Source organism: Pogoniulus pusillus, chromosome 8 (assembly GCF_015220805.1).
Source record: "Pogoniulus pusillus isolate bPogPus1 chromosome 8, bPogPus1.pri, whole genome shotgun sequence".
Lineage (NCBI taxonomy): Eukaryota > Metazoa > Chordata > Aves > Piciformes > Lybiidae > Pogoniulus > Pogoniulus pusillus.
The window spans coordinates 20,434,374-20,447,726 of NC_087271.1; the positions used below are offsets into that span (position 1 = coordinate 20,434,374).

At 53.7% G+C, this 13,353-nt stretch overlaps 1 protein-coding gene and 1 long non-coding RNA gene across 2 annotated transcripts; both read right to left on the reverse strand.

Moving 5' to 3' along the window:
* Positions 1-1,865: 1,865 nt before the first annotated feature.
* On the reverse strand, positions 1,866-5,215 carry LOC135177486 (glutamate-rich protein 3-like). The gene is made up of 4 exons (XM_064147513.1): positions 4,248-5,215; positions 3,764-3,996; positions 3,516-3,661; positions 1,866-2,253 (listed from the first exon to the last, which is right to left on the reverse strand). The coding sequence occupies exons 2-4, from the start codon at positions 3,865-3,867 to the stop codon at positions 2,246-2,248; spliced, it is 258 nt and encodes an 85-aa protein (XP_064003583.1). The 5' UTR covers positions 3,868-3,996; positions 4,248-5,215; the 3' UTR covers positions 1,866-2,245.
* A 1,842-nt stretch (positions 5,216-7,057) lies between these two features.
* LOC135177487 (uncharacterized) lies at positions 7,058-9,726 on the reverse strand. Its single transcript, XR_010303077.1, has 3 exons — positions 9,051-9,726; positions 8,264-8,396; positions 7,058-7,111 (listed from the first exon to the last, which is right to left on the reverse strand). It is a non-coding gene; the product is annotated as an uncharacterized LOC135177487 (long non-coding RNA).
* Between the last annotated feature and the right edge of the window lie 3,627 nt (positions 9,727-13,353).

Here is a 13,353-nt window from a genome sequence, read left to right on the forward strand (position 1 = left end):
CAGCCATTGCTTCAAACTGGCACACCTTCATATCCCAGGACAATTCCAGGAGAGCTCCAGGCTTCTCCACAGCCTCCTCTCTTTCAGAAAGAGCCTTTTCCTCTAAAGAGCCTTCTCCAGGGCCAGCTACCTTGGCAATCCCTCCTTCTGCCAAGTTGGTATCCTCCACACCCTGCTCTCCCTCAGACACACCACTTGCCCCCAGGTCCATCCCTGCAAAACAGGCGTCCTCCTCCGGGCCATCAGCCTCCTCCACACCGCCCTCTGACTCATTTTCCTCCATTCCGAGCAGTTTGCTCCCTCTGGTCTCAACTCCAGACTCTGCAGATGCCTTTTCAGTGTCATCCTCTTTTTCACTCTCTGCATACTCTGTCGTTGTTTCATCCCCAGAGTCCTCCTCACTGTTTGCCTCAGTACTGACTGCTGACAGAGACTGCTTCGACCTCTCTGCAAAGAGCAAACGTAACTTTGGGTTACAGTTTCACACGCAGCAGCTGAAGGTGTCACAGCCCTCAGATGTCAGCGACCACTGACATTAGGTAGCAATCCAGAGGAGCACCATGAAGATGCTCAGAGGGCTGGAGAAGAGAAGGCTTTGAGGAGACTTAAGAGTAGCCTTCCACTATCTGAAGGGGGCCTACGGGAAGGCTAGGGAGGGACTATTTACAAGCTATTGTAAGGCCAGGACGAGGAGGAACTGGTTGAAGCTGGCAGAGGGGAGACGCAAAAGGGATGTTAGGAAGAAGTTCTTTGCAGGGAGGGTGGTGAGACTGTGGCACAGGTTGCCCAGGGAGGTGTTCAAGGCCAGGCTGGATCAGGCCTTGAGCGACCTGTTCTAGTGGGAGGTGTCCCTGCCTATGCTGGGGCATTGGAACTGGATGGGCTTTGAGGTCTCTCCCAACCTAAACCATTCTACGCTTCTACTCTATGACTACCTTTACAGCTAATGTGTGATGAGGCTTCCCTCTCATTTCCAAAGTCAAAATGATGGCATCCATCACCTGAGGATGACTTTGATGACCCATTCGTCTGATCACCAGACTGTCCTTCCTCAGTAGCTGCTTCATCTGCCTCAAAATCTTCCTCATACTCTAAAATCAAAGAATCCAACTGTGAGACAGGAAATGGAATTCACAGCGGACAAAGTTCCTGTTGAGCAGGCAGAGGTTAACTTAATTACTCTCCTTTTGCTCAGACTTTTTTAAAGCAGGAGAGAGAGTCTCAGGCTACAGGCAGGAATCGCAGGAGCAGCTTAGCACAAAGACCAAGAAGGCCCAGGGGATCCTGGGGTGCATTAAAAAGAGTGTGTCCAGCAGATCAAGGGAAGTTCTCCTCCGCCTCCACTCTGCCCTGGCGAGACCTAATCTTGAGCACTGCCTTCAGTTTTGGGCTCCCCAGTTTAAGAGGGGCAGGGATCTGCTGGAAATGATTGAGCAGAGGGCTGTGAGGATGATTAGGGCAATGGAGCACTGCCTGAGGAGGAGAGACTGAGGGACCTGGGGCTGTTTAGTCTGGAGAAGAAAAGACTGAGAAGGGATTTAACCAATGTTTATCAGTATCTGAGGGCTGGGGGTCCGGAGATGGGGAGCAGGCTCTGCTCACTTGCTCCCTGGCATAAGACAATGAGCAATGGATGGAAGCTGGAGCACAGGAGGTTCCAGCTCAACACAAGGGGGGATGTCTTTACCAGAAGGGTCCCAGAGCACTGGCACAGGCTCCCCAGAGAGCTTGTAGAGTCTCCTTCTCTGGAGCCTTTCAAGGCCTGTCTGGATGTGTTCCTCTGTGACCAGAGCTCGACTGTATGCTCCTACTGTGGCAAGGGGGTTTGACTTGATCTCTTTGAGTCCCTTCTAACCCCTAACATCCTGTGAGCCTGTGACCATCATACACTTCCTGGAGAGAGGAGCAGAACTGCAGTAAAGCTACTGAAGGAGGCAGCAGATAGCTCTCTCTCCACTGCCTGTGTTAGGGAATACTGTACCTTTTCTATCACTGGTTTCCTGTCTCTCTTTGCTCTTACCATCACACAGCTCTTCCCTTCCTTCTTCTCCAGTCTCCATTATGTCCTCACATGCCTCAGGACTTGGTAAGATGACTACCACAGAGTCTTTCCTTGGACTCTTTCCATGGCAGCCTTGACTTGGCTCGCTCTGCACTCCTTCTCCCAAGGAATCCACACGCCTTTCCAGATAGTTCTCCTTGGTCTTCTTGGGAGGGGATGGCTTTTTGTCCACCTTCATTGCTATTATGCACCTGTGAAAGAACAAGGAGAATGGGAAGTTTTCCTTGCTGTGAAAGGCAGCAGACCCAGTGAGCTCTGCAGCTCACTGACAGCACTGAAAAGAGGCTCCTGGCCCTGCACTGCCCCTCAGCCCACGAGATGACTGAGGACAAGTCACTCCGAGAAGCACCTTGGCACTCTCAAGAGCTGCACTAGCACAGGTGTGCTTCTTCCTTCAGGAAGAATAGCACGGCCCATGCTTAAAGGTGGCAGTGGAAGCAGAAACAGATGAAAAGCAAAATCATCAAGTGGCCATCCATTTCAAGCTCCTCTGGTATAAAAAGGAGTGGCAGCCTCTCTGTCACCCCTGACAGCAGACCTGTCGCTGATGGGGAGAAGGTGGTCACTGGAGATGCTTTTCAGTGACCACATCAGGCTGGCAGCACTGACCAGAGACAGGAAAACGCAGGCAGCACTAAGACAAAGAGGGGAAGGGAGCTAGAAAGTGGGGGTGACTCAGGAAGCTTCTGCAGCTTGAATTCACAGCAGCAGCTCAGCCTGTCCACTTGAATCCCATTAAGGTAAAAGGTGAGGCTGAAGGGGAAGCCACGGTGCCTCTTGGAGGTCAGCTGAAAGGTCTCTGTAGGGGCAGAAGGGAAAGGCTTCAGAGGGAAGGCTTCTGCTCTTTGCCTTGGCTCTGTCTGATCTGCATCAGCACCACAGCTCCCAGCCCTCTGACGCCAGCTGCAGTGGGGCATTAGTTGCTAAAACTCTGCCTGCCCCACACACAACAGCTTTGGCTCTCTCTGACCCCTGAGTGTCGAGCTGCAAGCACCTAACACATGGTCACTTTGGCCACTCACTGCCACAGCACAACAGGGCCCAGAGCCTCCTGTCTCAAAGAATCCCTTCTAAGCCCTACCCTTCTGTCATTCTCTTACTCCTCCTGTGGGTCTGCATGGAGCAGTGCAGCCCCATGGCAGAGCTCCTGCACTGCAACACAGCCATTCCTCAGTGCAGCACCTCACAGCTGCAGCCAGGCTCCACATCAGCACAACCACAGGGTTGGTGGCTCTGGGCCTGCACTAATATGGTCACGCTCACTAAACAGCTGAGAGATGCTGTTCCTGGAGCTACTTCAGGCTCCTCTGCATCCAGGCCTGAAGGGCACTGAGGCTGCTGACCAGCTCCACACCGCAGGGACTGAGCTCAGCTGAAATCATTTGGATGCCAAATTGTAGCCAAAAAACAAAGACCTTGCCAGAATCAGGATGAACTCTTGGACCACCCTTACCTCCTTCCAGCACCATGCCTTTGTAGACACAAAGGTTTTCTCCCCCGCAGTGCTGCTGATAGACTTTGATCTCGTCCCTGAAGTTGGTGTCAGGGTGAGCCAAGTGCAGACTTCTTCCCAGGAAGGCCCTGGTCACGAGCACGTTGCTGTGTAAAGAGGGCTTGTGGAATCCTCCAGAATTCTGCAGCAGGAAACACACAGCTCTGTGTGCTCACACTACAGCACGTGGAGCATGTGGTGACTCTCACCAGGTGTGACTGAGCAGCACATACTCCAACCAGAGCAAGCTGGAGGTCAGGATGATTGAGTTGACAAAGTGGTGGGCGTGGGAGGCAGGCAGGCCTGGCACCATCCACTAACCTTCTGGAGCGTTCCATCTGAAGGAGCACAAATTATGTCTCTGTCACCTGCTAGAGCCTCTAACAGCAATGGTGGAGCTTGCCTCCGCTCTGCCCTTCACTGGATGGACCCACTGGAACAGCTGGTTAAGGAAGGAGAGGAAATCAGGGGGAGAATGAGAGAGGGATGAGGGAGAAGACGTCTTCCCAGCCTCTGACTCATTTCCCTGCAGCCCTTTCCATCTGCTGATCTGCCCAAGACTCGACTCAGATGCCTCTTTTCGTCTATCTCCTCATTCGTGGTTTAGTTGAAGGTCTCTCAATCAGCCCCTGGCAAACGACACAGGGCACAGCTGACAGCTCTCATCACTACTCCAGAACACTCAAGGCTTACCTTGGTTCTCTCCCACTTCTCCATCCTCAGAGATTCTTCCAGCTTCCTCATCGCTTCCAACTGCTGCCAACGCTACCAGTGGAAGGGGAAGAGAAGTCTCAGTAACAGACATCATGAGATGCCCCTGACTGGCAGCACACTTGCCTCTGTCCTGCCTCTCGCTCACCTGCTGCTCCCTGGGTGCTACCCTCACTGGGCCTCTTGTGAAACCAGGACTGATGCGCCCCCTTTGGCATCACCTCTGTCCATCAACGTGGCAAGGGAAGATCTGAGTAGGTGTGCAGGGGCACAGAGCAGCTCCATTCTGAGCCCTCCTCCTCCTCTCTTCTCATGGTCTCTCCCAAGTGACATGACCCTTCACTCATGGGATTCCCTCCAGCATCCACCAGTGCCTCTAATCCAGATTCCACTTGCAGCACGGGGCCCTTGCCAAGCTCCACAGAGTACTGCACTGCATCCTCTGCTCTGAGGAGAGAGCTCCCTTCTACCACCAGTTCCTGAGACATGGCTGCTCCTGGGGCAGTTTTCTCCACCTCCAGCCACTCTTCCCCTGAAGTTTTCAGGTGGAAAAACTCATTTTGCTGTACAAAGTTTTCTACAACCATTGCTTCAAACTAGCACACCTTCATATCCCAGGACAATTCCAGGACAGCTCCAGCCTTCTCCACAGCCTCCTCTCTTTCAGAAAGAGCCTTTTCCTCTAAAGAGCCTTCTCCAGGGCCAGCTACCTTGGCAATCCCTCCTTCTGCCAAGTTGGTATCCTCCACACCCTGCTCTCCCTCAGACACACCACTTGCCCCCAGGTCCATCCCTGCAAAACAGGCGTCCTCCTCCGGGCCATCGGCCTCCTCCAACATGCCCTCTGCCTCCTCCACACCGCCCTCTGACTCATTTTCCTCCATTCCAAGCAGTTTGCTCCCTCTGGTCTCAATTCCAGACTCTGCAGATGCCTTTTCAGTGTCATCCTCTTCTTCACTCTCTGCATACTCTGTTGTTTCATCCCCAGAGTCCTCCTCACTGTTTGCCTCAGTACTGACTGCTGACAGAGACTGCTTCAACCTCTCTGCAAAGAGCAAACGTAACTTTGGGTTAGAGTTTCACACGCTGTATAGGGTTAACACTCCTGGGGGAGTAACCCTGAACAGTGGGGACCTGAGCAGCAGGTGGCATTTGACCAGATCAAACGAGAGGTGGTCCATGCCATGGCCTTGGGACCAGTTCGAACCGGCCCAGAGATTAAGAACATTCTCTATACAGCAGCCGGTGAGAATGGTCCTAGCTGGAGCCTATGGCAGAAAGCTCCTGGTGAGACACGAGGCCGCCCACTCGGGTTCTGGAGCAAGGCGTACAAAGGCTCAGAGACTAAGTATACCCCCACAGAGAAAGAAATCCTAGCTGCCTATGAGGGAGTCAGAGCTGCCTCTGAGGTGATTGGGACGGAGTCACCACTCCTTTTAGCTCCAAGGCTTCCAGTCCTGACTTGGATGTTTAAGGGGAAAGGTTCAACTCCACACCATGCCACAGATGCCACTTGGAGTAAGTGGATGGCTCTGATAACTCAGAGGGCTAGGATGGGGACTCTCGAGCATCCAAGCATTGTAGAGGTCATCACCAACTGGCCAGAGGGCACTGACTTTGGAAAACCAGCAGAAGAGAAGACAGTGACCCGTGCCGAGGAAGCCCCCCCATACAGTGACCTCCCTGAGGAGGAAAAGGCATATGCTCTCTTCACAGATGGATCCTGCCGCCTGGTAGGCAGCAAGCGAAGATGGAAGGCTGCTGTCTGGAACCCCACACGCAGGGTTGCAGAGGCAAGAGATGGAGAAGGTGAATCCAGCCAGTATGCTGAGGTGAAAGTCATCCAGCTGGCCCTGGACATTGCAGAACGAGAGCAGTGGCCAATGCTATACATCTACACCGACTCATGGATGGTAGCAAATGCCTTATGGGGGTGGCTGAAGGAGTGGAAGAGAAATGGTTGGCAGAGAAAAGGGAAGCCTATTTGGGCTGCTGACCTCTGGCAAGACATTTCTGCACGCCTGGACAAACGACCAGTTAAAATCCGACACATCAGTGCTCACATCCCAAAGAGCAGAGCCACTGAAGAACAGCAGCATAACCACCAAGCTGACCTGGCTGCCCACATCTGCCAGATTGACCTGGACTGGAAGCACAAAGGTGAACTGTTCTTAGCTCGGTGGGCACATGACTCTTCTGGCCACCAAGGAAGAGATGCCACATACCAATGGGCCCGAGACAGATCCGTGGACATATCCATGGAGGCCATAACTCAGGTTATCCATGAATGTGACATCTGTGCCACCATAAAGCAAGCTAAGCGCATGAAGCCTTTGTGGTACGGGGAACGGTGGTCAAAGTACAGGTATGGGGAGGCCTGGCAGATCGATTACATCACTCTGCCTCGGTCTCGTAGTGGCAAGCAGTATGTGTTAACCGTGGTGGAGGGAAGCACGGGGTGGCTGGAAACCTACCCAGTACCTCATGCTACTGCCCGTAACACCATTCTGGGCCTGCAGAGCCACATCCTGTGGAGACACGGTACCCCAGAGAGAATAGAGTCACACAATGGGACCCATTTCAAGAACCACCTTGTAAGCAACTGGGCAAAAGAGCATGGGATAGAATGGGTTTACCACACACGCAGCAGCTGAAGGTGTCACAGCTCCTTCCAGCAGCATGCCTTTGTAGACACAAAGGTTTTCTCCCCCACAGTGCTGCTGATAGACTTTGATCTCGTCCCTGAAGTTGGTGTCAGGGTGAGCCAGGTGCAGACTTTTTCCCAGGAAGGCCATAGTCACGAGCACGTTGCTGTGTACAGAGGGCTTGTGGAAACCTCCAGAATTCTGCAGCAGGAAACACACAGGAAGTGCATTCAGCTTGCAACTCCCACAAAAGCTGGACACAAAGCTTGTGGCTCTGCACACACTTGAGTCCTTCCTTGAACACCTCCAAGGATGGGGCTTCCACCACCTCCCTGGGCAGTCCCTTCCAGGCTCTCACCACCCTCACGCTGAAGAACTCCTTCCTAACATCCACTCTGAATCTACCCATTTCCAGCTTTCTTCCATTCCCCCCACTCCTGTCGCCACCTGACACCCTAAGAAGTCCCTCCCCAGCTTTCTTGTAGGCCCCCTTCAGGTAATGAAAGGACAAAATAAGGTCACCCCAGAGCCCTGAGACTGGATAGGCTCAGAGATGGGCCCAGATTGACTACAAGGGGCGGTTTTAGAGGAGTCCCTATGGAGCTGCTTCTTTAAGCAACACTTCTCTCCCCGGCTGAATCCCCATCGCTGTAGGTGTTTCAAAGGGGCAGGGAAGTGCTGCTGAGGGACATGGTTTAGCACCAGCCTCAGCAGAGTTAGAGAACGGTTGGGCTGGATGGCCTCAAAGGTCTTTTGCAGCCCAAATGATTCTGGCACTCTGGGACTCTACAGACAGCAGCAGACACAGAGAACTTACCACCATGGCAACCTGCCCGTTTGGGGCTGTCATGGGGCAAAACCGCCTCCAGCTGGGCATCCCATTGTTCCCTGCAGCTGCACTCCTGGGCTCCTTTGGTGGGTGAGGATCATAGAATCATAGAATCAGCCAGGTTGGAAGAGACCTCCAAGATTATCCAGTCCAACCTATCACCCAACCCTAACCAATCAACTAGACCATGGCACTAAGTGCCTCATCCAGTCTTTTCTTGAAGACCCCTAGGGACGGTGCCTCCACCACCTCCCTGGGCAGCCCATTCCAATGCCAATCACTCTCTCTGTGAAGAACTTCTTCCTAATATCCAGCCTATACCTACCCTGGCACAACTTGAGACTGTGTCCCCTTGTTCTATTGCTGGTTGCCTGGGAGAAGAGGCCACCCCCCACCTGGCTACAATGCCCCTTCAGGTAGTTGTAGGCAGTAATAAGATCACCCCTGAACCTCCTCTTCTCCAGGCTAAACAGGCCCAGCTCCCTCAACCTCTCCTCATAGGATTTGTGCTCCAGGCCCCTCACCAGCTTTGTTGCCCTTCTCTGGACATGTTCCAGCACCTGGCATCCCATGATGGCCAATGGGAGGGAGGTGACATGGGGAGCTGTCAGTCCCATTCTCCTTTAAATTCACAGGCCTTAACCCAATCCTCTCTCCCTGCAAAAACAGTGAAACAGGTTAAAGAGGCTTGGCAAAACCTGCTCCCAAGCACGTTGACCTAACCACTGTTTGGCTGCTCCTCACGTGCAGCAAAACACACAGACTTCTGGAAGAGAAACAGTTCTTCCACTTGGGGCTTGCAGTTGTGTTCCTGGAAACGCTGCTCCACCCCTTTCTCTTCCTCTGCAAAGCAGCAGGCAGACTGCCTGAAAACATCACAGATACACACAGCACTAAACCAGGTGCAGCTTATGGCCATGGACAGTCCTGACCGCAAGCAGACTGGGCACTGCACCAGCCCACCCCACCGATGGTGGTTCAAGACGCTTCTGGTACTTTTTTGCTCCTCTGCATCTGCAGATGCAGATGAAAACTTGTCAGGCTGAGCAAACTGTTCTGTGTTATTGGCATTAACTGGGTGGCTGCCTCCCTCTCTACAGAAAATCTACACAGGGGCAGAACAGTCTGCATGCAAGAAATGTTGTACTCTAAAAGGCAAGTCACCACATTTGTCCTGCATGTGACTGTGATAGGGAATAATGTGTTTTGTTCACTAAAATAAGGTAATAGAAGGTTTTTAATAAGTTTTGAGTTCCAGAAGTCCAGCTCAAAGGTCTGCCCTGCCTGAGAGGATTTGCCCGCCTCCCCTACCTGAGAGGTTTCCCGCCCAGCGATCACCAGGGGGTCGGAAGAAACCCCTCGGCGACAGCAACGCACATGCGCAGAGTGCTTGTTTACCTCGAAAGGGACCTGTCAGCGGCGGTGGGCGGACTATAAGAGAGGGGGACCGGGACCGGCTGGGCGCGGCAAGTGGGCGGAGCGGGGACTCCCCCTTGTCGTCCAGCGCTGATTTTTGCCTCTTATCCTGCTTGCTCGTTGTAATTAAATAAATTCTAATTGGACTTTAAGATTTTTGTCCTCGAAATTTATCACAGTGACCAAGAAGTGGGCATTAGACCAGTGAGACAGTGTCTTGAAAACGAAAGGGAGGTGAAAAAGCAGAGCCAAAGCTGATAACCACGTGGAAGGGGTTGCCTGCAGTAGCCAGCTCTGGCAGCCTCACCACTGCAGCAATGCTACAGAGCTCTCCGAACGTTTTCTTCTCAGAACAAAGCCTGGCCTCAGCCCCGTGGTCAAAAGTTCCTCGTGCTCATGTGCGTGGCACTCCTCTCTAGAGATGCAAGACCCTGCCACTGCGCAGCTGCAAAGCGGCGGGAGGCAAAGCTGGCGCTGCCTGCTTTCTGGAGATGTGTTTGGTTGATGGGAAGCCTGGAGAAGGAAAAAGAAAAGAGCTACAGAAGCTCCGGGCACAGCTTCCCGTTCAGAGCCGCAGCACTGATCACGAGACTGGGTGTGATGAGTGATTCTCAGGTACCTTCAGGAAACGAAATGCTGTAGTCTGCCTCCAAAGAGCCAGATCCCTTCAGGCATCTCTGCCTGAGCATCCAAAAGCTGCAGCACTTAAAATCACTCGTGGCAATAAATAGAGGGTTTGCTGTTGTTCCTTTACAGGGCAGCCTCGAAGCAAATAAGCATAGAACCGCAGATTTCTGGGCGGTGGAAAAGACCTCTAAGGTCATCGATTCCAACCATTGACCTAACACCACCATGGCCATTAAACCATGTCCCAGAGTGCCATCTCCACAGGGTTCTTGAACACTTCCAGGAATGGTGACTCCACCACCACCCTGGGCAGCCTGCTCCAATGCCTGACCACTCTTGCAGCAGAGAAATTCTTCCTCATCTCCAACCTAAACATGCCCTGCTGTTATCTCAGGCACTTACTCTCATTTCTGTCACCTGCTACTAGGGAGAAGAGACCAAGCCCCACCTGGCTCCAGCCTCCTTCAGGGAGTTGTAGAGAGCCAGAAGGTCTCCCCTCAGCCTCCTTTTCCCCTGCCTAAACAAGCCCAGTTCCTTCAGCTGCTCCTCACCACACCTGTTCCCCAGACCCTTCTTAAGGTTTGTTGCCCTTCTCTGCACGTGAACCTCTGCCTCGAACCCACAGAAAGGGCAGCAGTGGGCTGTGCTCTGGGGACTCCAGCGCACAGACACTGAGCGCAGGCTCTCTTAGCTCTGCACCCATCAGCGTGTTAAGCGGAGAACCACTTAGAAGTGCCCTACGCAGGGGTCCTCAGACTTTCGAAACTGGGGGCCGGTCACTGTCCCTCAGACACTGTCGGGGGCCGGACTCTGGGGTGGTTCCAGCCCCTTAGTGTCGGGGGCCGGACTCTGGGGTGGTTCCAGCCCCGTAGTCTCGGGGGCCGGACTCTGGGGTGGTTCCAGCCCCGTAGTCTCGGGGGCCGGACTCTGGATTCTCGGGGGCCGGACTCTGGGGTGGTTCCAGCCCAGCCCCAGCGGGTGCTCGGGCGGCCTGCGAGCGGATTCAGTGGCAGGGAGCGGCTGCTTGGTTTCCCCCCAGCCCCCGGGGGGGTTCTGTCAATACCGGCGGGCCGGACTGAGGAGCCTGGGGGGCCGTACGCGGGCCGTAGCTTGAGGACCCTGGCGCTATCCATCCCCCCTCAGGCTTACACCTTAGTATCACTCCTGGTGGACGGAGGGCCAGAGCCTTATGCAGCCTGGCCTTAAAGGCCTCCAGGGATGGGGCCTCAACCACCTCCCTGGACAAGCCCTGCCAGGCTCTCACCTCTCTCTAAAAAGTCCCTCCCCAGCCTTTTTGTAGCCCACTTCAGTTACTGGAAGGCCACAAGCAGGTCACCTCGCAGCCTCCTCTTCTCCAGCCCCAACTCTTTCACTCTGTGCTCACAGCAGAGCAGCTCCAGCCCTCTCATCACCTTTGTGGCCCTTCTCTGGACACGCTCCAGCACCTCCACATCCCTCTTGCCCCAGGGGCTCCAGAACTGGATGCAGTGCTCCAGGTGGGGTCTCGCCAGAGCAGAGTAAAGGGGGAGAATCACCTCCCTCGACCTGCTGGCCACACTTCTCCTGATGCAGCCTAGGCTCTGGCTGGCCCTCTGGGCTGCAAGTGCACACTGCTGCCTCGTGTCGAGCTTCTCATCCTCCAAGACTGATCCCAGGACTGATCCCTGAGGCACTCTGCTTGTCACTGGCCTCCACGTGGACACGGAGCCATTGACGGCCACGCTTTGTGTGCGGCCATGAAGCCAGTTCTTTATCCATCCAGTGCTCCACCCATCCAACCCGTGTGTCACCGGCCTGGAGACCAGGATGTGGTGCGGGACAGTGTCAAAGGCCTTGCTCAGGTCAGAGTCCAGCACAGAGCCACAACGACGATGAAGGAAGTTGAACATCTTCCTCATGAGGAGAACCCGAGGGAGCTGGGGCTGTGCTGCTTGGAGAGGAGGAGACTAAGGGGTGACCTCGTTCATGTTGCTAAATATGTAAGGAGTGAGTGTTCGCTGTCTCACCACCCTCATTAGAAACAATTGCTTCCTCATCTCCAGTCTTAAGTCTCTCCTCTTCCAGCTCAAAGCCACTGCCCCTCAGCCTGTCTCCAAAAGCCCTTGACAGAAGTCACTCCTCAGCTCTCTTGTAGGCCCTTCAAAGTCCTTCAGTCAGTGCTGCAGGACAAGCGGCACCTTACCTCCTTCCAGCAGCATGCCTTTGTAGACACAAAGGTTTTCTCCCCCGCAGTGCTGCTGATAGACTTTGATCTCGTCCCTGAAGTTGGTGTCAGGGTGAGCCAAGTGCAGACTTCTTCCCAGGAAGGCCATGGTCACGAGCACATTGCTGTGTAAAGAGGGCTTGTGGAAACCTCCAGAATTCTGCAGCAGGAAACACACAGGAAGTGCATTCAGCTTGCAACTCCCACAAAAGCTGGACACAAAGCTTGTGGCTCTGCACGCACTTGAGTCCTTCCTTGAACACCTCCAAAGATAGGGCTTCCACCACCTCCCTGGGCAACCCCTTCCAGCCTGTGACCATCATGCACTTCCTAGAGAGAGGAGCAGAACTGCAGTAAAGCTACTGAAGGAGGCAGCAGATAGCTCTCTCTCCACTGCCTGTGTTAGGGAATACTGTACCTTTTCTATCACTGGTTTCCTGTCTCTCTTTGCTCTCACCATCACACAGCTCTTCCCTTCCTTCTTCTCCAGTCTCCATTATGTCCTCACATGCCTCAGGACTTGGTAAGATGACTACCACAGAGTCTTTCCTTGGACTCTTTCCATGGCAGCCTTGACTTGGCTCGCTCTGCACTCCTTCTCCCAAGGAATCCACACGCCTTTCCAGATAGTTCTCCTTGGTCTTCTTGGGAGGGGATGGCTTTTTGTCCACCTTCATTGCTATTATGCACCTGTGAAAGAACAAGGAGAATGGGAAGTTTTCCTTGCTGTGAAAGGCAGCAGACCCAGTGAGCTCTGCAGCTCACTGACAGCACTGAAAAGAGGCTCCTGGCCCTGCACTGCCCCTCAGCCCACGAGATGACTGAGGACAAGTCACTCCGAGAAGCACCTTGGCACTCTCAAGAGCTGCACTAGCACAGGTGTGCTTCTTCCTTCAGGAAGAATAGCACGGCCCATGCTTAAAGGTGGCAGTGGAAGCAGAAACAGATGAAAAGCAAAATCATCAAGTGGCCATCCATTTCAAGCTCCTCTGGTATAAAAAGGAGTGGCAGCCTCTCTGTCACCCCTGACAGCAGACCTGTCGCTGATGGGGAGAAGGTGGTCACTGGAGATGCTTTTCAGTGACCACATCAGGCTGGCAGCACTGACCAGAGACAGGAAAACGCAGGCAGCACTAAGACAAAGAGGGGAAGGGAGCTAGAAAGTGGGGGTGACTCAGGAAGCTTCTGCAGCTTGAATTCACAGCAGCAGCTCAGCCTGTCCACTTGAATCCCATTAAGGTAAAAGGTGAGGCTGAAGGGGAAGCCACGGTGCCTCTTGGAGGTCAGCTGAAAGGTCTCTGTAGGGGCAGAAGGGAAAGGCTTCAGAGGGAAAGCTTCTGCTCTTTGCCTTGGCTCTGTCTGATCTGC